Source organism: Thamnophis sirtalis, unplaced genomic scaffold (assembly GCF_051295495.1).
Source record: "Thamnophis sirtalis isolate CommonGarterSnake01/CBP01778 unplaced genomic scaffold, rThaSir2_p1.2 scaffold_6, whole genome shotgun sequence".
Lineage (NCBI taxonomy): Eukaryota > Metazoa > Chordata > Lepidosauria > Squamata > Natricidae > Thamnophis > Thamnophis sirtalis.
In genome coordinates this window covers 27,023,875-27,051,857 of record NW_028261386.1, presented here as the reverse complement: position 1 = coordinate 27,051,857, position 27,983 = coordinate 27,023,875, and the positions used below count along the sequence as shown (strand labels likewise).

Below are 27,983 nucleotides of genomic sequence, written 5' to 3'. Positions count from 1 at the left end.
CCTTTATTCCTGAACTCTCTTCCCTGAAATAGTTGGCATCCATAGATGGAGGACAAGAAGAAAAAAGAGTTTTTCATTTATTTTTCAAGGCATCACAGTCACTGCTAAGTGGGTTGCCAAACCATGTTACACTTATATTCCATAAACACTTGAACTTTCAATGTCATATAACTATGAGAATCACATAGTAAAATAACAATTTGACTAAAATCCAACTGAATAAATAAAAGAAGAATAAATCTCACTGTACATAGTTGCTTAGACCCGCTTATGAAATGAGACAACTCACCACTGCTAGCTCACAGCAACCAATTTGCCATGGCCAATCTGCAGCAGGATAACTTGCCACAGTGGTGGGATCCAATTTTTTTTACTACGGGTTCTATGAGCATGGCTTGGTGGGCATGCATGGCTTGGTGGGTGTGGCTTGGTGGACATGGCTTGGTGGGCGTGGCAGCAGAAGGATACTGCAAAATCCCCATTCACTCCCGATCAGCTAAGACTCGGGAGGCAGAGAATAGATGGGGGCAGAGCCAGTCAGATGTGGTATTTACCGGTTCTCTGAACTACTCAAAATTTCTGCTACCGATTCTCCAGAACTGGTCAGAACCTGCTGAATACCACCTTTGTTGCGATAGGATTCACTTAGTTCCTTTTATTGACAAAGTTTTCATCAAAATTATTTTATCTCTTATATCAAAGAAAATCATTTCTATGATTACCAGTTTTTGTAATGCTTTGATGAATAATAAAAGGAGCTAATCCCACATTGAGTTATCCCATGGCAAGTTGGCTGTGGTGAGTTGGCTATGGTGAATTGGCTGTGGTGAGTTGTCCTAGATGCCATCCCAGTTTAAATTCTGCATCTCTGTCTCCCTCTCACCCTCTCGCTCTCTCATTTATGCGCTACCCATCTCATCAAAGAGAATTCTGTTTAGCCACTTCATGCATTCGATGAAGTGAGCCACAACACTGAAGTGAGTAAGTAAGTTTGATTCAGCAGAGTGATTTTAATGGTCACATCTGATTCCAGAGGCAATCTGAATGGAAACATTTATTTTACCTAGACTGAACTTACACCATACTTTGGATTCTTTCTCATAGTGCGGAAGGTACCATTTCAGAACAATTGATACGGACATGCATTCGGGAAGCATGAGTGAAAGAGTGAGACCTTACTCTTGTCACATGTTCTTTCTTCTCCAAATCCAGTCTTGATGGTTTACATTATTTTTCACTGGGTGGGGAAACCAAAGCCAGGCAAGGACATGCAGTATATAGAGCTTCAGAGATGCATATGACTTAACTTCTATGATTGGGAACAACTTTGCAAAGTGTAGCTAAGATGAAATTCTCCCGAACTATTCCATGCTATGATTTTAAAAAATCCTCTTTGTCAAGACATTTTGAGTTCCGATTCATATTGTTTTTCTGTGGTTGTATAAAAGTCTTCAAGGGTAGTCTGGAGGTATTCAAATGTCGGTCGTTCTTCTGGGTTCTCCTTCCAACATTTTGACATAATTGCATAGAGATTAAAGGGGCATGATTCTGGACAAGGTATCCGGTAGCCCTGTTCTACATGCCTGATAACATCATGATTCATCATAGCTATTGGGAAGAAAAGGAAGGATTAAGCTATACATAAACCATGTAATGCACAGGTAGTTCTTGATTTACAATGGGACCAAAATTATATATAATTCATGCATGCATTTGGAATTCTGAAACAGCCCAACTGTTTTGCGTTCCTGGTGGCTCAAGTCTTTATATCTTGCACAATGTGTTTTCCAAATATGTTCAAAAGTAAGATTTTCCAAGCAGGAAACATTAACATTTAAGTGTGATTGTGTGTTGGTGGTGATAGTTACAGTTATTTATTAAGTTGACATATTCCCATTTTCCATTCAGCTTTGCAAATGCAGGCATATCCCACCTATTTCATGAAAAAAAGTGCCGACCAACCCCTTAAAAATAAAGACTAAGAACCTGATGAAATCAAACTCAAACACATCTGTGTCTGAATTAGTAAACATGCCATTTGAAGTGCATCTGAAGGCAATCGAAGTATATTTGAAGCCAGTGGTTAAGGCATCAGGCTAGAAAGCTGAAGACTATGAATTCTAGATGTACCTTAGCCATGAAAGCTAGCTGGAGACTTTGGGCTAGTTACTCTTTTTCAGTCCAACTCAACTTACAGGAATACGAATGAATGAATGAATGAATGAATGAATGAATGAATGAATGAATGAATGAATGATGAATGAATAAATAAATAAATAAATAAATAAATAAATAAATAAATGCCCAATGATGAAAAGCTGTCTAGTATTGGGCTGAACAATTAACCTAACAACAACCCTTTTGAACTTTTACCCATAGTGGAGCAATCAGAGAGAAGCATTGGCTCAAGGCAATGAAGGGTCTTAGATTGCAGCCTGCCTTACCTGGATAGGGAGTCTGTCCATAGGTAACAATTTCAGTGAGAAGAATTCCAAAGGACCAGACATCAGATTTGATTGTGAAAACTCCGTAGTTAATTGCTTCTGGTGCTGTCCATTTGATAGGAAATTTGGCACCTGCCATTAAAGAAGTCATTTAAAATGAAAACCTCATAGCATAATTTGGTTCTCAATATCTATTTTGCGTTTCTTTGCTTAAACTGGTTAAGATATTCCAAGGTGTGGGAGTATGAACAAGAACATAAATATGAAAGATCAGGAACACTTGACCAGTTCACTGATACTGATTACTATTTGCAGAGGTGAAGAAGTTCAGCACTGAAAGTGAGCCTAGTTGGTCAATTTATTTATGCATTGGGCAATTTAATGTAGCCAATATATCACAGCCAATTAAGTGCATTCGTTAAGGCATCAGGCTAGAAACCAGGAGAGCGTGAGTTCTAGTCCTGCCTTTACACATAATCACCATCTCTCTATATAAAAATGGCTGTGTGTGTGTGTGTGTGTGTGTGTGTCTGTCTGTCTGTGTGTGTGTGTGTGTGTGTGTGTGAGAGAGAGAGAGAGACTGTGTGTTCCAGCATAACTCTGGGATGTCTCGAGCAATTTCAACCAAACTTGGTACACAGATAACTTACTCTTTGGAAACAAATATTGTGTGAGTAAGACATCCCTAAAACCTCTTGGGGTGTGTGTTCTGTTAAGATACAGCCTATTGTGTCTTAAAATGGCTTATGGCTTCTACTATGCCATGATAACAGTACTGTGGAGTCCTTGTGGAGGTCACAGTACTTCACAAGGTTGCTCCCTCTGGTAAGGGGGAAAATCCAACATTTTCCGGACATTTCCCCCTATAAATAAATACCTGGGCAACGCTGGGTTATTAGCATAAAATTTAGGAGTTAAGGCTATGTTTCGAGCTTACATGCACTAGATTTGGCATATCTCAATTCTATCCAAAAATCATATTTAGGACTGCAGGAAGGAAGATAGGTACAGTATGTCAGATAAGGGAGGATATGTTCTTTTTTCAAGGTCAGCTATTTTAAATCCTATGCATAGGAGAATAGTTAGGCTAGGCAATATCTGACTTTATTATTTTATATAGTGTATTTGAATATTACTTCTCATATACTAGATACCTAAGCAGTATATAATAATGATGGCTAGGCTAGGTTGGCTATAAATGTGGAGGAATGGATAAATAAAAATAGTTTGTCTTTCTGTCCCCATATCTAAGCTGTTTTAATATATGGGACTATAACAAACACTCAGGCTATTTCTAAGCATTCATGGATATCCCAATAATTTCCCCACAATCTTTCTGACATTAAAAGTAATACACCTGCATGCCTATTAGTAGGACAAAAATGGGATAGTAATTCTCTGGGGGGAGGGAAGGACAAACTGTATTTCAGATGTCTACCTTCTAAGCCATTTATTGCTTTAGAGGTAACAGCCAGCATTTTGACTTACACTCAGAGATACATTAAGAGCCAGTGTACCTTTTATAGTAACAACATTACATGAGACACCATGATTGTCCAGTAAGTACATGGGCAGCTCCATTCTATACCAGCTGAAATATCCAGGTGGTTTTCAGGGACAGTCCCATTTAGAAGAAATTGTAATAATCCAATAGCAAAGTAACAGGGTGTAGGCGATCATCTTCAGTTGTGCCATGTTCTAAGTGATATGGAAAAGAGCAAATAGACAAAGTCCTCTTGACTGAGGCCTCTGCCCATCTGCTGTTCCCAGCAGGAGGACTCCCAGTTGCAACCTGCTTGTTCAGAGATATGATGGGAAGGAACCTGCAGACAAGACTTCTCATTGGTTTTCCTCTTGTTTGCAACAGCCCACCCATTAAGACAAGAATTCCCCCCACTCTTACAACCTTCTGAAGAATGGTTAGCACCTGGGTGTTGTGGTAGGACCTTAGAGATTAGTAGCCAAACTAAAATCTGTGTCATTAATGATATTATTTTGTGATTTATACAGTATTTTATCGAATTATTATTTGAATTATATTGTGATTTTATTTGTACACCACCCAGAGCTGTGTAATGAGACTGTTTATAAATCAATTCTCTTCCCCTCAATGACAAACTTAACAAGTTTTAAAAAATATCTCTACCTTCCACTCTTTCTTTTTAGCAGCTTCTCAAACTATGTATTAGAGGCAGAGCCATATTTTTTTAAAAGATACATTAGCGAGAATTGGATATGTGATCCAAGGTGGAGTACAGTCTTAATACAAAACCAAGCTTTGGGGCTCACCTTAAGATAAAGGGAGAGAACTGAAGGACATATGGGAGATAATGAGAAGCACCTGTGCCTGAGTTTGTATATTAGAACGTTCCTGAATGAATGAATGAATGAATGAATGAATGAATGAATGAATTTGGGGAATAGAATAAAATAGTCCTTTATTTATGCGTATGTATGTATGTATGTATGTATGTATGTATGTATGTATGTATGAATGTATGTATGTATGTATGTATGTATATATATATGCAGTGGTGGGTTCCTACCGGTTTGGATGAGTTCAGCCAAACCGGTAGTAGCTTGGCAGCTTGGGTCGCTGGAACCGGCAGCGACCCAGGCCTGCCACGCCCCCTAACAGGTTTTTCCGATGGCCCCTTAAGTGCCACCATCTTGTTTTTTGTTTCTGCGCATGCGCAGAGCAATTTGTATTGCACTTCATGTGCGTGCGTCCCATCCCTGAGAAAATCGGCAGTAGTCTCTGCCGGAACCCACCCCTATATATGTTTGTGTGTGTATATGTGTGTGTGTGTTTGTTTGTTTGTTTATGATTGCAACAGACATCATTATTATGTATAACTTCAGTTATACTGCTAAGGGCACAGAGCCTGGATTATGGAAATGCCATTCAGGCAATAATCTTTGTGCACGAAAAAGCACATCTTTTACCTCCGGAATTTTCTTGTTTGGTGGAATATGACCCGCAATTCTATCTCTTTTACCATAAAGTTTCACTAACCTTCCTTTGCAAGGTATTCATTCTCGACGAGTCTAGCCAGGCCAAAATCAGCAACTTTGCAACAAAGGGACTCTGAAACCAGAATGTTGGCTGCCCTGAGATCTCTATGGATGAAGTTCATTCTCTCAAGGTACGCCATCCCTTCAGCAATCTAGGAGAAATAAAGTCCACAGTGAACATATTTGGTGTTGAAATGATCCAAAGGTTGACTTGCTCAATGAGCAAGAGAAGAGTTTTTGGGTTTGGTGAGGGATAAAGAAAGCCACATATTTCTATTTCTCACTAACATGCATTTTTGATTGCCATTGTCCTTAACAGAGCCATTTGGGAAAAACACTTTAAAAATTGGAAAATTGAGTAAGAGTGAATTCCAAAACAGAAAAAACTTTTGGCTTTGCTTGCTGCTTCTGGAAATGAAAATCCTGGTCATTTTTGCTCTTGTTAAGCCAGGCATCTTATTGAAAAGGACTGAAGTGATTTTCCTACCGTTTTAGCAACTAAGATGCAATCCCAGATCTTCTGCCAGCAAACAGAGCTGTATAGCTCTGATGTTCTACTCACCCTTGTGACTTTACATACGTACGTACGTACGTATGTACGTACGTACGTACATACATACATACATACATACATACATACATACATACATACATACATTAAACTAAAGGGACACTACATTTTTTATTCCACGTTAGGGGTTTCTTTTTCACACAGTTTCAAAAAGGATATGAAAACATATTTTCCACAATTTTGTCAAATGCTTAAGTTGATTTGCTTTTCGTTCAAATGCTGCTCACCTCAGTGGAAAATGGGGCGCCCAGAAGTGTGTTATTTCCTGTCCTGATCTCAGTGAGATAAAGGCTGCAGTCTGGTTTCCTCTCAGTGTACTAGTGAGGCTGACCACAGGACCAAGTGCACATTGATAGCCGCCTAATTTTAACTTTTGCTTGGAAATAAGGGGTAATCGCTGGGTGTGCCTGGGGCCCATTTACACAAATAACACTGTTGTGATGACATTTGCTATTAGATGTACATTTGGCGGTCAGTTGCTGCTGGTATGTGCGGCATTCATGATGCAGGTAAACAATTTGAGATAAACTGACATTTCAATGCATATGTGCTTTATATTTCATAGAAAGAACTCAAAAAATATTTTATGGGCTCCTTCTACATTCAGTCTTTACTTCAACATTGTCAGGTGATCTCTCAATGACCATTTGGTGAGTGTCATGGTAGGGTAGGCAGAGTCACCTTAATGCCATACAAATAATACAATAGTAGAGTTGGAAGGGACCTTGGAGGTCTTCTTGTCCAACCCCCTACCTAGGCAGGAAACCCTCTATCGTTTAAGACAAATGGCTATCCAACATCTTCTTTAAAACTTCCAGTGTTGGGGCTTTCACAACTTCTGGAGGCAAGCTGTTCCTCTGATTAATTGTTCTAACTGTCAGGAAATTTCTCCTCAGTTCTAAGTTGCTTCTCTCCTTGATTAGTTTCCACCCATTGCTTCTTGTTCTACCCTCAGGTGCTTTGGAGAATAGTTTGACTCCCTCTTCTTTGTGGCAACCCCTGAGATATTGGAACACTGCTATCATGTCTCCCCTAGTCCTTCTTTTCATTAAACTAGACATACCCAGTTCCTGCAACCGTTCTTCATATGTTTTAGTCTCCAGTCCGCTAATCATCTTTGTTGCTCTTCTCTGCACTCTTTTTAGAGCCGCCACATCTTTTTTACATTGTCGTGACCAAAACTGAATGCAGGATTCCAAGTATGGCCTTACCAAGGCATTATAAAATGGTATTAACACTTCACGTGATCTGGATTCTGTCCCTCTGTTTATGTAGCCTAGAACTGTGTTGGCTTTTTTGGCAGCTGCTGCACATTGCTGGCTCATATTTAAATGGCTGTCCACTAGGACTCCAAGGTACTACTATTGAGGAAGGTACCACCCAAACTGTACCTGTGCTGTACCACCTATACTGTACCCTTATCGAGGAGATGGGTGGCATGTAAATTTAATACATAAAATTGAGTCTGAATCTTCAAATATGATGCAATAGCCAGGAAACCTCTATTTTGGGCTCACAGACATGTTCCTTAAGAGATTATCCACTGGAATTTACCTCTCAGGATCAGGAAAATAGCTTCTCTGTGTCTCTTTTTATTATTTCTGCTGTTCCTTTTGTTTTTCTTTTGTCTCTTATGTGTCCCCTTCAACACATTGTTTTTTCCTTTGTCCTCCTCCACTACTCCTTCACATTCTCTCATTTTAACTCTCTTGGCAACTCCTTCCATTTCTTTTTTTTTACCACCTAATCTATATGTCAATCACTTCTGCTTTGGATTTTTCCCCACTTGCATCTAATTATATCAGAAACATCCCATCGCATCATCTTTACTTTTTCATGTCCTCAAGGTTTTGCAATCAACTTGTCTTCAGCTCTTCCATGAGATGCCCTTAAATTCTTTCTAATTGTCTCAGTGTTTTCTCCTTAAGCCAAGAGCAACTTGTGGTGGTTTCAAGTTATGTCAAATCTGACATGCTTTGCTGTCCATCATGTTGACAGTCTAGGGCCGTGAGGGCATGCGAGGGATGTGCATGCGCATGCATGGGGTGTGGTGCTGGAAGACCTCCTTTACCAATCTGGAAGCCAAAATGGGGTGTGGGGGTACCATGCTAAGCCCAAAAATGCAATGCAAGTGCCCCCCTGTGCATGTCCCCCATGCACTCCACCCTCATGCATGTGCAGCAGAGACCCAATGACCAGCTGGATGGCATGAGGCAATCATGTACGTGCAGTGGAGCTGTGCTGGTGTGCTGGCTGGTGTGTCCACAGAGAGGCTCTGCATGCCACCTGTGCTATAGGTTCGCCATCAGGGGTATAGGGGATCAATCTAGTGCTTTGTACCATTTCAGATCTGTGCTCACCTGCTTCCTTCCCATCTGTTCCTAAACACTTTCCTCTCCTCTGCTTCTCCTTTCCTTCTCCATAACCTGAGAAAATATCAAGACCTTGTACCCTTAGAATATTAAATAGTTTACCTGAGCAGAGAAATCTATTAGTTTTGCAAGAGACAGATTCCTCCCTTCATTGGTGTTGAAGAAATCAAGCAGGCTTCCTGTCCAAAAATAAAGAACAGCAATAAAAATATAAGGATATTTTTGGTTGAAATAAATATTCATAAAGTTGGATGTGATAATACTGTATTGGTTAAATCAGTTTTCATTTGTTATTTGGGTTCAGCTTTAGACTGTGATTCTTGCCAAGGGATGAGAATCATACCACTTAATTAGCAATTTTTTAAAAATAATAATAATCAGATTTTAAGTGATTTTGTAATGGTTGCATTATTATATTACTAGATTAGGAATCTTCAATAAAAACTTATGTATATATGCAAATAGATTTACTATCAGTGTAGCCGGCCTGTGGCAGACCCTTGGATTAGCTACAGCAATTATATTGTCACCATTACTCTGTCCCTCCTTGAGAAATGGCTGGAGGAGAAAAAAAAAGACAAAAGAAAAAGTCTTCCCCCAAAATGGGGCTCTATTAAACAATAGAGTTTCTGTACCCAAAATATGAACAAAGGATGGAAGGATTACAGCCATGTTGTCTTTGGGGCAATTTCCACTTTGCAACAATAGCATACAGACTTACTTCGATAGTTGCTTGAACCTGTGCTGACAGGGAAAATAGACTGCTCCAAATATTTGAGGCTCATTAAGCAAGTCACAAATGCTTGTGGGGAAAAACTGCCACTATAATCAGATTTGGCCTGCTTAGTTCATATCTATAGCACTGATAGAGGTCCATTAGAATGATTAACAAGATTTACTTACCATTGGCCATGTATTCTGTTACAATATAAATTGGCTGCTGGGTCACCACAGCATGCAATCGAACCAACTTGTTATGCTGAAGTCTCTTCATCAAGTTGGCCTCAGCCAAAAAGGCATCCGGGGCCATGCTGCCTTCTTTTAATGTCTTGACTGCAACCTTCACATTGTTCTTGTAGTAGCCTGCGAAAGGGGTGTGCGGAAATTAATGACTATCAGGTAAAACATAACTAGGTTTATGGGCAAATGTTGGCTCTCAAACCTAAAATCAGCAACCCCCAGAACATTCCAAGCCTGCCCAAGCCAACTCTTGGGAGCAAACTACTGAATAAGAATGTCAAAGTTTCCATCAAGCTTTCATAGGAAACGAAACAAAAACTGGAGAAGAGCGAGGTCTTTTTAAAACATGGAATCATAAACTCCCACAAACAAGGGGAGACCCTGTTGACCAAATTTTCCTCATTAAGAACTTTTTTTTTTTAAATGTACTGTTATAGCAAGATTTTGGGACCGAGGTTGTGACCATTTATCAGGCCAGACTGTTTATTATATTATATTTTAGATATATTATTTTAACATATCTATTATGACTGGCTGTGGCTGATCAGGATTTTTCCCGCCAACTGCTGTCTGATTCTTTTTTCTTTAACTAAAAATACCATGAATTGAAACAAGACCCTTATTTTATTTGCTTGTTAGATTTATATCAAGAAATTCAGGATGGTTTATTTAAGAAACACAACTCTGGCTGGAACATACAACTCGGAATAGTTGTATGAAACAAAGCAACATAAAAAAAAACAATACAATCAAAAAGCAATTCAAGCAAAAATAGAACTAATCTTCTTTACTTCACCACTGTCTTCAAGCTCCAATCTCAGCTTGTCTCAGTGTTGGGGGAAGATCTGGAAGGCCTGATCTGGTAGCATCATTTTAATGTTCTCAAATGGATTGCATTTAAATATCATAATTTTGCTGTTTTTGTAAGCACTTTATAAAGTTGAAACCAAATGGAAATCTAAGATATCCATACAGTACATTACTTCCTCTTCACATTGCCATAGCCTTCAACTGAAAGGCAAGAGCTCATATATGGAGTGGACAGTAACCAAACTTTTTTCTTTCTCTTTTAATTAGATATTTTTGAGAAAGAGTAGAAGTAAAAGGAGTAGGAACAAAACACCAATGAGTAAATAAAGGATTTCATAAAGTCATGGAGGTTAGAGTATCAGTCTTAACTTACCCATCCACACGTCACCAAACTGGCCTGCTCCCAGTTTCTTGATGAGTTTTATAGTGTCTCGTGGGATTTCCCATTCATCAGCAGCCCAGGGTACTTGTGGAGTCAGAGACTTGCATGGATATCTTAGCCTCTGACACAAACCATTATCTTTAGCTGTGCAGGATGACACAAAGAAGAAGTAGGACAAACCAAAGGTAAATTTTCAGAGAATGAGATAACAAAAATCAGTTGGACAGTTCCCTATAGTTTTCAGGTTGGAAAAAATCATCTCTGTCCCCAAATTAAGGAAGAAGAGAAATTTCAGATCCCTTTCCTGAAGGTAGGGAAAGAATTGAGATAAGCAGAGATTTTCACATTTTGCTTCATCACCTTGCACTCTAAAGTTTTTGATTCTTTCATAACATTAATAGTAAAACCCTGATACCCAAACACTAATGCAATGGGAGGAAATGCATGAAATGCATGGAATCATCATCATCATCGACCTCATGAGAGATCACTTGCTTCGGGCTATATATCAAGAGAATAGGAATTATTCAAATCTGCTATTCTATGGTGACCTTATTCATGCAGGTAGGATGTGTATGTGAAAAATATTAATGCAAACTGGTAGACCTCTCAGTTTTGTCCTCACTGCAGTCTTTGAAATTAACAAACAATAAGTTTGAGGCAGCACTGATGGATTTCCATTTCCTCTACCTTAGAGAGAAGTGGAAGGGGGAATAGTCAAGTAAATTTTGGGAGTACAGGGCAAAGTAAAAAATAATCTGGTATCTGGAAAAACAAATTTAATGCAGAATTCAGTACAAGATGAAAAGTATTCCTGAACGATAATTGTATACTAGAGCTATTACTGCATATAAACTTTGGGTTTCTCTTAAAATAAGAGGTTAACATTTAAGTCTGGGTTTGATTTGCTAATCAAGGATAAATTTCTGAAATTAGGCAGAAATTACTGCAATTTCCTGTTCTTAGTTATAGTTAATATTATAATGATGACTTAATTAGGGCAGCATTTTAAACTGAATTTTATTTAATTTATCTAATTTAATGATCCATTTATATTTTTTCTGTTTTATTTACTTGGTTGTACTTTTAAATATCTAATCAAAATCAATTTAAAAAATAATAACATCGAGACTCCCCCCCCCACATGCTTACATTGGCCATGTCAACTCCTGGATCTTCAATGACTTTAGACAATCTGAACTGATGTGTTGCAAACACTTGTGTTGCTTAAGAACTCACAGAACTTAAGCTAAATTGTTGTGTTTCTATGGGACATACTCTGCTTTACATCTTATTAAATATGAATCTGAAAGGTTTCAGAAGTATTCTTACTGGAATAATGCTTGACAAGCTCCTGCAAAGAAGAAAATGTAGTCCTGGGGCAGATGTAGTATCCACCTTGGTCCATAGTGGAGATTTTGTAATGCTTAACAATATCCCCTTGAGAGATGATGTCTCTAACAGAAAGTGAAAATGCACCTGGAACAAGAAAAAAAGGGAGGATTATTTATTAGTACTTAAATTGTGCCATCAGAAGGAACAGTCTATTGTAGACGGAGCCATTCCATCCAACATGCACCTCCTAGGGGAGCAAATCTCAGAATTCACAGTACTTGTAGCATTCTGGGAAGTGAAGTGTCAACTTGTCTGAAGGGTGCCAGACTGGAGAAAAGTACTTTTGAATTTTTAGCAACATCCCAATATAGGATCTGATTTCATGTGACTAGGGACAAAGCACTGAACAATGAAAAGGAGACCAGATATCTGCTAACTTCTTCTGAAGCCTGATTCCTCTGTACAACACACCCAAATATGTGTGTACCTCCTCTTTTGTGTCACTACTTGTCTGGGATGGATAGAGGCAAAGAATCCTTCTACTCCTGACCATTTCCATTTTGTCTCTCTTTGCAAAGCAACATATTCTATGGTCAACCAAACAATCAATCAGAATAGAGCTGGAAGGGACCTTGGAGGTCTTCTAGTCCAAACCCCTGCTCAAACAGGAGACTTTATACCATTTCAGACAAGTGACTATCCAATCTCTTCTTAAAATTATTCAGTGATGAAGCTGGTTAATTGTCCTCATTGTTAGGAAGTTTCGCCTTAGTTCAAGGTTGCTTCTCTTCTTGATTAGTTTCTATCCATTGTTTCTTGTCCTGCGCTCTGGTACTTTGGAAAATAAGTTGACCCTCTCTTTTATGTGACAGCCCCTCAAATATTGGAATACTAGTATTATGTCCTCCCTAGTCCTTCTTTTCTTTAGACTACTAAACCCAAATCCTGCAAGTGAGTTTTGAAGTGAGCCTTGAAGTTGTGGGAAGAGATTAACCATGGTAAGCCAAAATCAGGCAGATCATGAGGTAAGCTGAGGCTTACAAAAGCTTATGCCACTTAATAAAATGTATAAGTTGATAAAGAGGCCAATTTGAATGTGCATTCCCCCTCCCTACATTTATCCTAAAGAGAACTAGGTATACCGTATATACTCGAGTATAGGCCGACCCGAATATAAGCCGAGGCACCTAATTTTACCACAAAAAACTGGAAAAGTTATTGACTCGAGTATAAGCCTAGGGTGGGAAATGCAGCAGCTACCGGTAAATTTCAAAAATAAAAATAGATACCAATAATGTTTTTGAATATTTATTTCAAAGAAAAACAGTAAACTAGCGGTGTATTCAATGAAATACTTCACTCACCTCATGATGCTGATGTCCCGCTGTGATGATGATGTCCCGTGCAGCCGCGGGAGCGATGTCCCGCCTCCTATGACACACGGCACAGTGATTCCTATCATTGGATCACTGTACCAGAGGAGGTGGGACATCGCTATGTGGCTGCTTGCCATAACAAGGAGGAGGTGGGACATCGTTGCAGAGCGGCAGGAGGGGGAGGAAGGGGAATCGTAAGACAGCCCTGCATTACATTAGAACGTGAGGAGGGGGGATGGTGCGGTGCACGCTGCGCGGCAAACTGACACAGAGGGAGGGGAAACTCACAGGGGCACTGGGCCATTCACGAGTGTCACCCAGCGGCATGGCCCCGCCCCTTTTTCTCCTCCATTTCGGGCAAATTTTTCACTGACTCGAGTATAAGCCGAGGCGGCTTTTTTCAGCCCAAAAAGTGGGCTGAAAAACTAGGCTTATACTCGAGTATATACAGTAATCAAGTCTGAGATGCTTCTCAAATTCCATTCCTGCTTTGGGCTGAGATTTCTTTTATCTGACTGGTGCCTGGACTTTCCCCTTCTTCCTCAAGGTTATTTTCGCAGCCCATTACTGTAAATAATTTCTATAGTGCCCACATCAAGAGTTTGGGGGCAGATCTCTCTCTCTCTCCCTGCCATCCCACCAATACTGTCTGGAAGAAAGGAGGAGAAACATAACAGAATGTCCATCATTCCTAATCTTTATAGATGGTCCTGAATGACATTATGATGGAATGCATCAAAACCACTAAGAAATCAGAGAAAGCTAAGACAGTTGCATCATGCATGATCTGGTCTACCACAAGTCACCAACAAGCCTGTTCAATGCTGTTTCTGTATTATTTTCCTGAACTAAAAAGGATTTAGATAATTTTTCCCATAGCCATCTGGACCCACTGCCAAACCTTTTCAACAACCTTCCTTAGAAAGAAAAGATTGAAATTGGGTGAAAATTATTTAGAACTCTTGGGTTCAGTGACAACATCTTGAGGATGAATGTATCATCACCTTAAAAAAAGGTGGGACCACTGACTCTGGCCTATTACTGTATATACCCAATCAAATGTCATCTGCTGGCTGGTGGGAGAAGCAAAATTGAATAAACAGTTGCTTGGGTTTCTGTGTCCAAATCTTCAAGAAATCTTCAAGATTCAAACTCAACCTAGCTAATCACACAAGGTCTTGGTCCAGTTATCTCAACAGGACTTGACAAGTCACAATCTCTAACTCTGGTTAAATCCGAGTGGCTTTAGAATAATTCTCATAAAAGCTCTGCAGATGATCTTGCCACCTATCCTTCCCCAGTCATCTTTAAACAATTGCTAGACTGCTATCCGTGGAGAAATTCCAAATGAAAAACAAACAAACATATTTTTGTTGTTTTTATTACCAGGACAAAATCCCTAATCTGAGCAACTCATGCAAGTTTTACCTTTAAAACAATTCTACAACTTCTTACCTGGAACACTTTCGCTTTCCCTTATCAAAAATGAGCCTATATTGTTGTCAGGCATCATTAATAAACGTTCAGCATCTTTTCTGTTAAGTCTTTTAAAAAACCATCTGAAAAACAAAGAGCAAGCTTTTTATTTCATTTCATTTCATTTTCATTTTCACTTTATTTGTATGCCGCCCTTTTCCCTGGGGGGACTCAGGGCAGCTCACAGTTCAAAAGGGGGGGGGAGGACAAACAATTTACAACATGGAGACACTACATCATTTAAGAACACAACAGTCATACAATTCGAGTGGGGTTAGAATCGTTAACCCCAGGCCAGCCGGGACAGCCAGATTTTAAGGGCGGTGCGGAAGGACTGGAGGGTGGTGAGGATCCGAATCTCCATGGGGAGTTCGTTCCAGAGGGTCAGAGCAGCCACCGAGAAGGCTCTCCTCCGGGTAGTTGCCAGTCTACACTGGCTGGCTGATGGAATTCGGAGGAGGCCTAATCTATGCGATCTTATCGGTCTAGTGGAGATAATTGGCAGTAGGCGGTCTCTCAAGTACCCAGATCCAATACCATGGAGGGCTTTGTAGGTGACAAGTAGCACCTTGAATCGCACCCGGAGATCAACAGGTAGCCAGTGCAGCTCGCGGAGGATAGGTGTTACGTGGGTGAAACGAGGCGCACCCACGATCGCTCGCGCAGCCGCATTCTGGACCAGCTGAAGTCTCCGAATACTTCAATGATTCCAACTACAGCAGGTTTTTCCCAGTCTTGGCAATTTCAAACTTGGCTGGGGAATATTGAGAATTGACATTCACACATCTTAAGAGTGTCAAGTGTGAAAAACATTGAGTTTAATCAATGGTTTTTTCCCCAAAAATCTTGGAAATCCAGAAAATTGCAAATTATAATTGTTTTCCTCTTACTTTTCACTAAGTTTTGTAGTGAATTCAGAAGTTCAAAAATGTTATTTAATGGTATGTAATCTTAACAATTTATTTGTAAATATGTTTTGTGTTGAAATGTTTAAACTTAATAGACAATTGCACTGGTTTGTTTAGAGGAATCTATTAAATCAGAGGTGGTATTCAGCAGGTTCTGATCTATTCTGGAGAACTGGTAGTGGAAATTTTGAATAGTTTGGAGAAGCGGAAAATACCACCTCTTACTGGCCCCACCCCCATATATTCTCTGCCTCCTGAGTCTCATCTGATCGGCAGGAAATGGGAATTTTGCAGTAACCTTCCATTGGAGTGGGGAGGGAATGGAGATTTTACAGTATCCTTCCCCTGCCACGCCCACCAAGCAACATTCATCAAGCCATTCCACACCCAACAAGCCATGCCCACAGAACTGGTAGTAAAATTTTTTGAATCCCACCACTGTATGAAATGTCTTCTGAAAATGCTCTATTTTTTTAATTAACAGCTTCCTCCTTGCTTTCATTTTTTATTTCACTTTTGCTTCCCTGTGTTTGTCCTTTAAATTTGTAGTTGTACAGTCCACACACATGTTTCTGGGATAAGCTGTATTAAGCTAAGTGAAGATGCATACAGTAAATATGCATACGATTGCTTTTGTTAACTGGTCCCTGTCCCTTATAGGGTCAACTACATTCCTGAATCAGCCATTAAAACACAGAGCTTGTGGGTGAAACTTTATTTTCTTCCTTGCCAACAGACCAGTTCATCTTATCACTTTCTTCTGTTAGTTTTTTGCGATGTTAACTTTGGGAAGAACCTCAAATGAAGCTAATGAGCATAACAATATTCATTATCATCATTGCAAGGAAACAAACCAGTACAAAACTATTGATTAAGGGGACTAAAATAAGAAATATTAGATTACATTCAGTAATTAAAAAATAAATATAGGGCCTTATAAAAGAAGACTTGAATAATAATTATTTCATTTATTTGCACAACAATTTAACTAACTCCATGGGAAACTGTCCAGGAAATGGAGCATCCTGACAGTGGAGGCCTACCAGTTGACCTCAGTCTAACCTGGTGGGTCTCCTGCCAACAATATGGCTTCTTGCCTTGATCAATGCTTCTTTCTTATCACTTCTATCCATCATTCCTGTTCTCCAAGGTGGGCACTGCTTCTGACATACCCTAGACTAGAGTCATGGGAACAGCAAAAAGTCAATATCTTCTGAGGGGTTGGGACTGCCTGAAGAAAAGAAGGAGGATGGGACTCAGGATAAGGACTGGGTCACCTCATCAGAAGGACCTCTCTGCTGACCAAGGAATGGGAAAGAGAGTGAACAGAAGATGCATACACACAAACATATATGCATATAGACATGCACACATGGACCTCATAATTGCTTGTGTAAATATCATGATGGCAAGAAACAGGCTTAGATATCACCTAGAATTTCCACAAGATATCAGAGATAAGTCCTCTGCATGCATCACAAAAATATCAAGAGCTCTCCGACTTTCTCATACTTACTCTTCTTCTTCCAGGCTATTGATGGTGACTACGAAATTGCTAGGAATGTAGCCCTGCTTTCCAGTAGTAAGGGATTTTGCTAACCACCACTCCCCTTCACTGTGAACAAAATACATGAATGACTGAATGAATGAATGAATGAATAAATAAATTAGACTGAATAAAGAATTAAGCTCCTTTTAATCCACTTTAAACAGGATACATTACATATGGGACAGAGGCCTTATTATAGGACAGAGGCCTGCAAGTGGCATTATGATTATTATGGCTGACTAGCACTGGGAGGAATGGACAGTTTCCTGAAATCTCTTCTGAACATTTCCTGAGCGGCAATAGAAATAGCACTTAGACTTATATACTGCTTCACAGTGCTTTACAACCGTCTTTAAGTGGTTTACGGAGTCAGTATATTGTCCCCAACAATCTGGGCTCTCATTTTATTGACCTCAGAAGGATGGAAGGCTGAGTGAACCTTGAGCCAGTGAGAATCGAACTGCTGGCAGTCAGCAGAATTAACCTACAATACTGCTTTTTAACCACTGCACCACTATGGCTCTGGCCTCAAAAAATTAGTAAAAGACTCGTAAATGTTCCTCTCCAAGGAAATCTTTAGTGAAAGGTGAAAGATTTATACAATCTGATGAGAAACCACAGTATGTTCCAGGTCAAATGCAGATGAACAAAGAAGTATTTGAGAAATATTTTTCTGCAACGGAGGACAAAAGAAATATTGGGGCATGATGAAATCAGTCAAAAGCTGAAAAGTGTACCCACCTGCATAAGACTTCAAATTTCTCTCCTACAGTCAAAGGCAGATCTCGATCACTCATAGACACGAAAGCATATTGTGCTATTACATATTTCTTGCCTATAGCATGTGACAAACAGAAACATTGATTCAGTCTAGAGTAAAATATAAATAATAACTGGGTGAATGGCTCAAAACTTAAATTAAATCAAGAAGGTTTTCAGATCGTATTCCTTATTAGACAAAGTCAGTGTGGGGCCTGAATGACCCAGGGATATAGTCTTTTAATAATAGTTGTCACTTAGTTGTAGCATTCCTGAAACCAGTCCTTATATAGCTAGTTTCAAGGAAATCCATTAGTGGTTTAATTCCTGTTTGCTTCCAGAGCAATTTACTATCATATTTTTAAGAAGCAATCAAAATTATTTACAACAATAATAATAATAAAATGAGTAATTACCCTACAATGTTTCTTTGCTGGGACCAGCAATAGCTAAGAAATATTAATTCTGGACAAGCTAATAAGATATTACCAGTCAGCAATCTTATAAGGAGGCATACTTGAGATCTTTTTAACAAACTGCTAGCTTGTAGAAAGTCCATACAGAGAGTGGTAAGGACAACTGAGAAGATGATAGGAAGCTCACTTCCTGTTATTTAGGATACTGCTTATAAGCACTATGTGCTTAGAGCTCAAAGCATTGTTAGAGACCCCTCCACACACACTTCACGCTCTGTTTCTGTTGCTCCCCTCTGGGAGAAGATTTCAAACTATTTCTAGCAGGACTACCAGATTCTGTAACAGCTTTGTTCCCTATGCCATCTGTCTGGTAAACTTACAAGATTCATTTTTCTTGCCATGTGTGTCTCGCCATGTACATTTATACATCTGAACTAAACTGTTGTTTGTCCGTGTCATATAATATATGTAAGCAGGGGTGGGTTTCAAAACTTTTTACTACCTATTTGGTGGGTGTGGCCCATTTTGTGGGTGTGGCTCAGTGGTCATATGACTGGGTGGGTATGGCCAATTCGACTTCACTCACTAGGTGTTGTCATGGATTGGGTAAAATGTGGTGAAGCTCACTTAATAATGCTCTTGCTTAGAAACCAAAATTTTGGGTGCAATTGTAGTCATAAGTCAAGGACTATCTCTGCCTTTCTCTCCATGGCAGTCTTGTCCTAGTAAACTCCTTTTCCTTTCTGGCAATTTTCCTCTCTGTTAGAGGCATCAAAATAATCCATACTATGTAAGGTTTCCTGCTGCAGCAGGGGGTTGGACTAGATGACCTCTAAGTAGACTTCTAGCCCTAAATTGCTGTGCTGTTTTCCTTCCTTCCTTTCTTTCTTCCTTCCTTCCTTCCTTCCTTCCTTCCTTCCTTCCTTCTTTTCTATTTCTTTCTTTCTCCCTTCCCTCTGTGGGAAGCAACCCCACCCCCCAATAATTGCTGAACGTCACTTTGCAAACCTGAGCAGCTTTTCAATTTAAAGCAGGACTCCAAAGTTTGCAGTTTTAAGACTTGTGGACTTCAACTTTTAAAAAAAGCTTCTGATGAATCTTCTGAGAGGAGAGCAGGTTCAGGGGCGTGGTCAAGCCATCATTTTTACTACAGGTCCTATCTGGTACGCCAGATTTTCACTACTTCTTCTGGTGTACCAGACCATAAAGGGAGGAACTCTCCTCTGTATGTAGGTGTATGCATATTCCAAAGTGATCCTAGAGATCACAGAGCATGTGTGTGTGTATATTTGTGGAGATTCTCAATCACCCAGGACATAGTTGTCTCAAAGGTTCTTTTTTTCTCAAAAGGCATCTGGATTTTCTTGGTTTTTTTTTTCTTATGAAAATGTTTCACTTCTCATCCAAGAACATCAGAACTGAAGAAGCTTCTTAGATAAGAAGTGAAATGTTTTCAAAGGAAAAAACAAGAAAGTCCTGTTACCTTTTTAGGGGAAAAAACATATTTGGCATGTATGTACAGTATCTTCTCTGAAGATTTTGCATCACACTACAAATTATCACAGAGAAAGTGATTAGTTATATGTCTACTGGCCCCAGACTGTAGTCTGAAAAGAACAATTTGATGTGTTCAGCCCAGTTCCCCCTTCTCTCTGATTATTTTTCCTTCCTTCCTTCCTCTAATCATTTCTGAGAATATTCTATGTTAAGATTCTGCATCTTTTTCAATAATTATGATGAGAAGTTGAATGGTAGTAATCATAATCACTATCATAACATCATTGTATAAAAGACTGTCAAAGACAGAATGGATATTTAAGAATATTATCTAAATTTAGGAACAAGAAGAGCACAGAGGAAGGGGAGGAAATGGAGGCAAGGAGGGGAAGCCTTAGTCAGTCCTTTCAGAATATTTGGGTTTAGTTAGATCAGGACAGGAATGGGTATCCTATGACCTTCCAAATATTTCTCAACAGAAACTTCAACTTTTGCCATAATTGACTTTATTTGCTGGGACTGCTGGGTGTTGGAGGCCTACTGGCTACCAACCTCTGTAGTAAAATACAAAAACACTGAGAAACAATTAAGTTGTGTGAGAGATTCCAATCGTATGGGGCAGCTACAAAGAAAGGCCTGAAGGATTCTGGGCAAATGATCATAACCTGAGATATAGTATACCAAGTTATAAAAGGTACAATGTAATCAGTGTAATGCTTGCTAAAATAGTTTCTCCCTATGCTTTTGCCTTCTCTGTGTTGGGGATTATTAAGATCATCTCATTTATGTTCCACTTTCTATTGTCGTATTCTTTGTCTTTATATTTATTAAGAATTTTACATAAAGTAAGAGACAAATTATAAAGAAGGAAGAAAGAAAGAAAGAAACAGAAACTAAATGTATGAAATATAATGCATTTTGATGTTCTCTTCTCTTCAACAAATAACTGCAGTCTTCTAATCCCTCCTCCTCTTGAATGAATGAGTTATATTCTTATATTCATGTCATATTCTGACATGAGTTCAGAAACTGAAAGCCACATCACCATAAGCATAACCTCTGACTTTTTAGTTGTATCTGTTCAATACAAATTTGATCCCATTAAACTTGATTTCCCTCCCATCCCTGCTCTGTAATAAAAGAGAAAAAAAAGTTTTTTATAATTTGAGCGCTTGCTGGTTAATTAATGGATGGTGAACAAGATATTTTTTTTCTAAATATAGGCACTCATGAGACAGATACTAAATCTCACTGTCTGACCTTTTCAAATAAAAAAACATTTGCAAGCTTCTCCTTTTCAATGCAAGGTCACATGCCTGGTACAATATATAGCTCTGTGAGAACTGGCTATTTCTTATTTTGGATTTAGGGACGGACTCAAGTCATTTTACAAGCCAAAATATTGAGTAGGAGAAGGAGGAAACTTTGATGTTAGGCTCACCAGCATTTAGCAAACAAAAGTAGAAGTATTCACATATTTCCCTATGAGAAGTTCATGATTACACTCTTTCTCACCTTAATCTATAGTACATGTTGCTAATATGTTTTTAACTTGTTGTCTGTTGGTTGTATATTCAGTTTCTCTAGAAAACCATTTATTAAACTTTTGCATCTTTCAAAAGCATATTTCTTAAGAAGCCAAATTCTGGAATTTTTTTCATCTTGGAGCAAATGTCCATAACTCAAATGCATCGTTCTTAACTTTGTTTCTAATTCTGATTTATCTTTTTCATTTATTTATATTTTATATTTTATTGTAAACCACCCAGAGTCATTTAATTGAGATAGGCAATGTAGAACGGTATTGATATATTAAAAATAAAACTGTTCTTATTTCTCTCTTTTATTGAAATGATGCGTTATTTTATTCATGCAATTGTTGCTGACATCATTAAGCATCATCTGGTAAGACTCCCCAATAAATATTCAGAAACAAAGACATAAATCCTTTTTACCGTTACCAAGTTGGTCAGCAGAAGTGATGGATAAATTCTTGCCCTTTGAAAGTAATTAAAAGGAGAAGCCAAGCATTACTTAATTGCATTGAAATTGGATGTCAAGGATACATTTGTATATAATTCTATTACCAAATGTTGTCCTGGGAGCAAAATTCAGGCTGCTGAGAATTTGCTCATTTCAGTTAATAGGAGAAGCCATCTGTTTATCTGGAGAGATCAAACTGGACCCCTTTGGAGTTGGCTGAATTACAGTTTCCAGCATCCCACATTTCTGACCAGGTTAGGAGGAGCTGATGGAAGTTGATGTTTAACAACTACTGGAAGACTACAATTTATTCCCTCTTGAAATATTACATGTATACTGAAATTTAGCCAGGATCAGCAAACAACCATATCGAACAGAAACTTTTACGTTACTTACCAGTAATGAAGGATGGGAAGATCCAAGTAGACCTCAACTTACAACCAAAATTGGGGCTCAAATTTCTAAGCAAGACATTTGTTAAGTAAATTTTGCCCCAGTTTGTGACCTTTCTTGCCGCACTTGTTAAATGAATCATGGCAGTTGCTGAATTAGCAACATGGTTCTTAAGTGAATCTGGCTTCCCCATTGACTTTGCTGGTCAGAAAGGTGATCACATGATCCCAGGATACTGTAACTGTCATAAATGGGAGTCAGCTTCCAAGCATCTGGATTTTGATCAAGTGATCATAGGGATGCTGCAACAGTTACAAATGTAACACATAGTCCTAAGTCATATTTTTAACATTTAACATATTGTTGTAACTTATGTTTCTTGACGAATGTATCTTTTCATATCTTTTTATGTCTATGTACACTGAGAGCATATTCGATTTCGATTTTATTGTATTTCTATGCCGCCCTATTCCCAGAGGGACTCAAGAAAAAAAAGACATGGACAAAACAATACCACAATTTAAAAACAATCAACAGCCACACCATTTGAGCAGGGACAAGAACTCATCAGCCCCAGGCCTGTCGGAACAGCCAGGTTTTAAGGGCTTTGCAGAAAGCCTGGAGGGTGGTGAGGGTCCGAATCTCCACGGGGAGCTCGTTCCAAAGGGCCAGAGCAGCCACAGAGAAGGCCCTCCTCTGGGTGGTAGCCAATCAGCATTGGCCAGTGGATGGAATTCGGAGGAGGCCTAATCTGTGGGATCTGATCAGTCTGTTGGAGATAATTGGCAGCAGGCGGTCTCTCAAGTACCCAGGTCCAATACCATGAAGGGCTTTATAAGTGACGACTAGCACCTTGAAGCGTATCCGAAGACCAATAGGCAGCCAGTGCAGCTCGCGGAGGATAGGTGTGACGTGGGTGTACCGAGTTGCACCCACAATTGCTCGTGCGGCTGCATTCTGGACAAGCTGAAGTCTCAGAATGCTCTTCAAGGGCTGCCCCATGTAGAGCACATTGCAGTAGTCCAGTCTTGAGGTCATATGCACCAAAGACAAGTTCCTTGTGTGTTCAATCACACTTGGCCAATAATGAATTCTATTCTGTTCTTTCCTGTCCTATCCTGTCCTGTTGTAACTTAGAATGGCCACTAAATAAAGTGTTATAAGTTGAGGACTACCAGTATTATTAAAATTAATGCATTAGCCTTAGCCATCTAGTCAGTGGTGAGGGAAGACAGGTATATCTAGACATATTATCTCTGCATTTCAGATCTTCCTGGCTACTATTTCTTTTAATTCCAGGGTGGTTCAGAAATAACAGACATTTTAATCAACTTTGTGGACACACATTTTTACCATCATAGTGTGACACTGATATCCTGATTTTTGCATACTGTGTTGAAACTGTGAGTCCAGTTACTGTATTTTGGATACCAACTAAAGCTGAAGGAACAGTAATAAAAAAATTGATAAAATTAAAAAATTGGCTGCTGCTGATTACTATTGGACAGAGGCTAATTTCTTTCCTGCCTCTAGGGCATCCTGGAGCCACCTGCTTGATTAATACGATCGAGCTGCTGGATTAGATGGGACTTTGAGCCAGCCCAGCAGGTACTATGCCTGAAATGAATGTTAAATGTTAGCTGAATAATTGAGAAGTATAATGAGAAATCTTTCTACAGGAAACGAGGTGAAATGGATGGAGCTGATGGGTGGAGATTAAGGTTGATAGCCAGACGGAGAATTCTTTTATTTTTTGAAACTGGACTCAGCCTCTCAAACATATGCATCTGATTGCTAGAATACCTTGCCTGGGTGCAGAATTTTAGTTCTTAAATTACTCTTTCTTGACGATTAAAACTTACCGGTGGTGCAGGTGGTGGAACTTTCCTTTTCATGGATTTCTGAGGTTTCTGTCTATATAGAGAATTATTCCTTTCTTTCCTGCTTTTCCTGCTTTCACATAGTCCCATCCTGTCTCTGAAATAAATGCAAGTAGGACTGGCTTTAAACAAGTGATTTCATGTCAACTCAAATGGGATCATTTCATGGATGCCTTTGGTTATGCTTATAGTGTGAGTATTCTTCAGGACTGGAATGTCCCCCAATATTTTAAACATGGGTTAGATGATAAGACACTTTTAATTTAGTAATACTATTTTAGTCCTGCATAAAAGCGGCACAAAATAACCCCTGTTGAGTTTGCAGCTCTTTAGTGAGGTTTGAGGAATGATTGGAAGATGTTCATGTATCAGTTTTCTTTGGACAGTCTAGTTAAAGGTTATGAACCTAGGTGAGCTGTGGTATAATGACAGCAACAATATGACAACGGCCATCCATAACCTGCTTTTTAATAAAAATATTGCCAGACTAATTCATATCACAAATTTGATGAAATAAAAAGGATAATTATTTTAAAGGTGGTGTGTTTGTCAGCTAAAGAGCTGGCAGCCTGCGTTGGAGAACTAGAACTTCATGCAAAGGGGTGAACTCCCATTACTTGCCCCAGCTCCTGCCCACCTAGCAGTTCGAAAACATGAAAATGCAAGTAGATGAATAGGTACCACTTCGGTGGGAAGGTAATGGCGTTCCATGCATCTTTGGCATATGGCCATGCTGGCCACATGACCACGGAAATTGTCTTCAGACAATGCTGGCTTCCTCAGTCAAGAAATAGAGATGAGCAACATGCCCTAGAACTGGACACAACTGACAGGGAAATCTTTACCTTCTTTTAAAACTTCGTTTTAGTTACTGAACACATGCACATTTGTTTGTATTCAAATGTGTTCTTTTTCAGCTGACGGAGAAGATTCTAAAATGTCAGTGCTTTAGATTTAAACACAGTGAATGTTCCAATCTTGCTCTTTCTCCCCCTTTTCTTATACTGCTAATTATGAAATGTAGAGAAATGGGATCGAGCTCATTACATATTACCTACTAACATCCAGATACTGTTCAAGTTCATTATACAAATTTTAAATGATTAATTCAATTTAATAACAGAAATTATTAATTTAATGATTTATATGAATAAAACTAACTAAGACAATTCACTACATTTATATTGTGTTTAATAACTAAGCATGGAACAGAAATACAGAAATACCAATTAATTTAGACTGATACAAAGAGAAATAATTTTAAAGGAAAAAAAATTGATGGAAAGGACAATTTACACCGTATCTTTTGCCCCAGGATATGAGATTCTCCCATGAATGAATCTCATGAGAGAATATTCTTATATCTGAAATATTAAGAGATTTTAAGATTATTATTTCTTAATTTTCATCACTTGATCTTTATTATGAATATAAATATTGAATTTTTTCCTATTTTGAGACAAATAGCTTTATGTTTCTTTCATGCTAGTTTATATGGTAATAGTTACAAACTTCCATTTCTTTCACATTTTTATCATTTTATAAATAATTGAAAATATTACCAACATTTTATAATCTTTTAATGTTTTGATAAAGCAAAACAAAACATTACAAAAAAGATCAATATTATTTCCACATTACTTTGTTTTTTCTGGGCCTGAAAACTATATCCTTTATGATATCTCTATGGTCTCATTTTAACCCCCATATATTATCTGAGTAATATTGATCAATAGAGTCCTTTCACTGCTTATAACCTCAAACAAAAATCAATTAGAAGTTTATATTATTTTATGTATATTTCTCCTAGTCCACTAAATTGGATATGCAATTTTGAACAGTGTGCACATTTCTGCCATAATTTCTTCTCAGATAAATGCACTGTTTTGTGCTACTTTCCTAGTAATCCATAATACTGTGTATACATTTTGTCTAAGAACCATTATTTGGAACCATCTCAGAGCAGAAGACCAATTTTCAAAAAAAGATGCCAAGATTTGATTCATAAACTGATTTGAGTCTGTGAAAGTAGTTTTTGTGGAAATATGAATTTAGCAAATTTGTTTTTTTCCCTAACAAGCAGCATTACCTCAGGACTGAGTCCAAGAGCATTCAGTATGATTCCTCCCCTTACATGGTCTAGCATTACCCATCACAGCCATTGCTGGCTATCAACAGTTGTTGATATTCTGCTCAATTGTTTATGTCCACTTTGGATCAACCCATCCCTATTTAGAAAATTTATAAAGGAAAATGGATGCATCTATTATTTCTCCTTCAAGCAAAGACAAAAAAGCATCTTGTGCAAACTCAACAAATCTAAAAGATCAACAATAAGTGTCTCACAAATGTAATCAAGCCCAATCAATTCATAGGGACTTAATTATGGATAAATACTTAGCTTTGACCACCACTTTGGCATTGATACTTATATTAGCAATTTTCAAGGATCTGGAAAAAGGGGAATGATGTGGTCTAACACTCAGGTGAATTTAGAAGGGTGAATGTCTCAACATTTCTCTAGTCATCCAAGAATCAAAAGTAACCAGCCACAACTACGCCTACAAAATTGGATTAAATTATGCTCTTAATTCTGTAGCCCTTCTCTCCCTGTGTTTTTAAGACATCCAAGGAACAAAAGAGTATCATTTCTTCAGCATTCAGTGCAAAACTTCTGCAACTTCAGTAAAAAAAAATTGACAAGCAAATTAATGAAGTTTTCAATACAAGAACAATAAAAATGGTAAATGTTATTCAGTATATCGTCTGTCATATCATATCATCATGGCAAGCATCCCATAAAGTTTAATATTGACAAATTTAACCCCAGGACATTAAAATATCACAAATCACCCACAAATAAAATTCAAATAAGTATATTTTAAACTTCAACGTTTAAATCACCAATGAAAATTTAAATATGTCATTGATTTCATTTTTGTTAGGCAATTTTAAGTTCTTCAGAACCATCCACCATGGTAATGAACCATCTTTTCATTTCTTTTTCCCCCCCTGTAAATAATGCAATATTGCATTCAATAAAGATCAAGCAAAATATCCAAAATTTGATGAATTTTTGGATTCAGACCAAAATGCCAGAGAAATTTTACATTTAAAGAAAAACTTGCGTGGGTGCACCTTTGTATATAAAATGCATTAAGCAGCTGCTGGTAATCATATTTGTGTGACCATTTTAAAATGTATTTATTTACTTATTTATTTATTAAAATTATATGCCACCTTTCTCACTCTGCAAAGCAGCAAATTGAAAATAAGTAACTGGGGTTTGTGATAATCGCCAAATTTGCCTGTGACTGCCAACAATTTTGAGGAATAATCATTCATCTGTTATTACATGGAGACTGTATATTATTCAATATTATCTATATATTTATCCTGAATATCTTCATAACATTAGCAGTCTCTAATATACTTAGGACAACCTTTCACATGACTGCATACTTACAAAATACCAAAAGAAAGCGAAAATGGATGAAAATTGAGAATGCTGAATCATGTTGAACAAGAGGAGCATTGGACACATGTGGTTGCTCAAAATTATATTTTCTCATTATGGTTAACACCTATTAAAACTATTCCCACTTTACAGGTGGAAAATTAAATTTAAGCGAACGGCTTACGCTTAGCCCCTGGGCTGGTCTCTGAACACTAAATCAAGAGCTGAAATGACTCTTCTGTCCAATGTTCAGTCCTATGGATCACATTCAATGCCCTCAAATACAGTCCCAATTGGTTAATATTTAATTCAGTTTCTCACCTTAGAGTTCCTTGTGTGTGGCTCAAAACATTTCTCATGAAATTCCAGAAATCCTCCAAAAACAAAAAACAAACCAGGT

General features: G+C 38.3%; 1 protein-coding gene and 1 non-coding gene across 2 annotated transcripts; both read right to left on the bottom strand.

Annotated features, from left to right (window-relative positions):
* Positions 1-465: 465 nt before the first annotated feature.
* BLK (BLK proto-oncogene, Src family tyrosine kinase) lies at positions 466-27,983 on the bottom strand. The gene is made up of 13 exons (XM_087717479.1): positions 27,905-27,983; positions 24,109-24,223; positions 21,826-21,868; positions 17,940-18,033; positions 17,166-17,264; positions 14,721-14,824; positions 11,887-12,033; positions 10,546-10,698; positions 9,306-9,485; positions 8,505-8,581; positions 5,461-5,611; positions 2,445-2,576; positions 466-1,608 (listed from the first exon to the last, which is right to left on the bottom strand). The coding sequence occupies exons 1-13, from the start codon at positions 27,940-27,942 to the stop codon at positions 1,397-1,399; spliced, it is 1,545 nt and encodes a 514-aa protein (XP_087573605.1). The 5' UTR covers positions 27,943-27,983; the 3' UTR covers positions 466-1,396.
* LOC148044909 (U5 spliceosomal RNA) lies at positions 17,706-17,822 on the bottom strand. Its single transcript, XR_015697203.1, has one exon. It is a non-coding gene; the product is annotated as a U5 spliceosomal RNA (small nuclear RNA).

What these genes read in the sequence shown, in the direction of transcription:
- BLK (XM_087717479.1), bottom strand. Translation starts at nt 27,942, where the DNA reads ATGAGAAATGTTTTGAGCCACACACAAGGAACTCTAAG. An exon ending in TAATAGATTTCTCTGCTCAG is followed by an intron (nt 5,612 to 8,504) that starts GTAAACTATTTA and finishes TATTTCTCCTAG; the next exon opens with ATTGCTGAAGGGATGGCGTA. An exon ending in TGAATACCTTGCAAAGGAAG is followed by an intron (nt 2,577 to 5,460) that starts GTTAGTGAAACT and finishes CTTTAATGGCAG; the next exon opens with GTGCCAAATTTCCTATCAAA.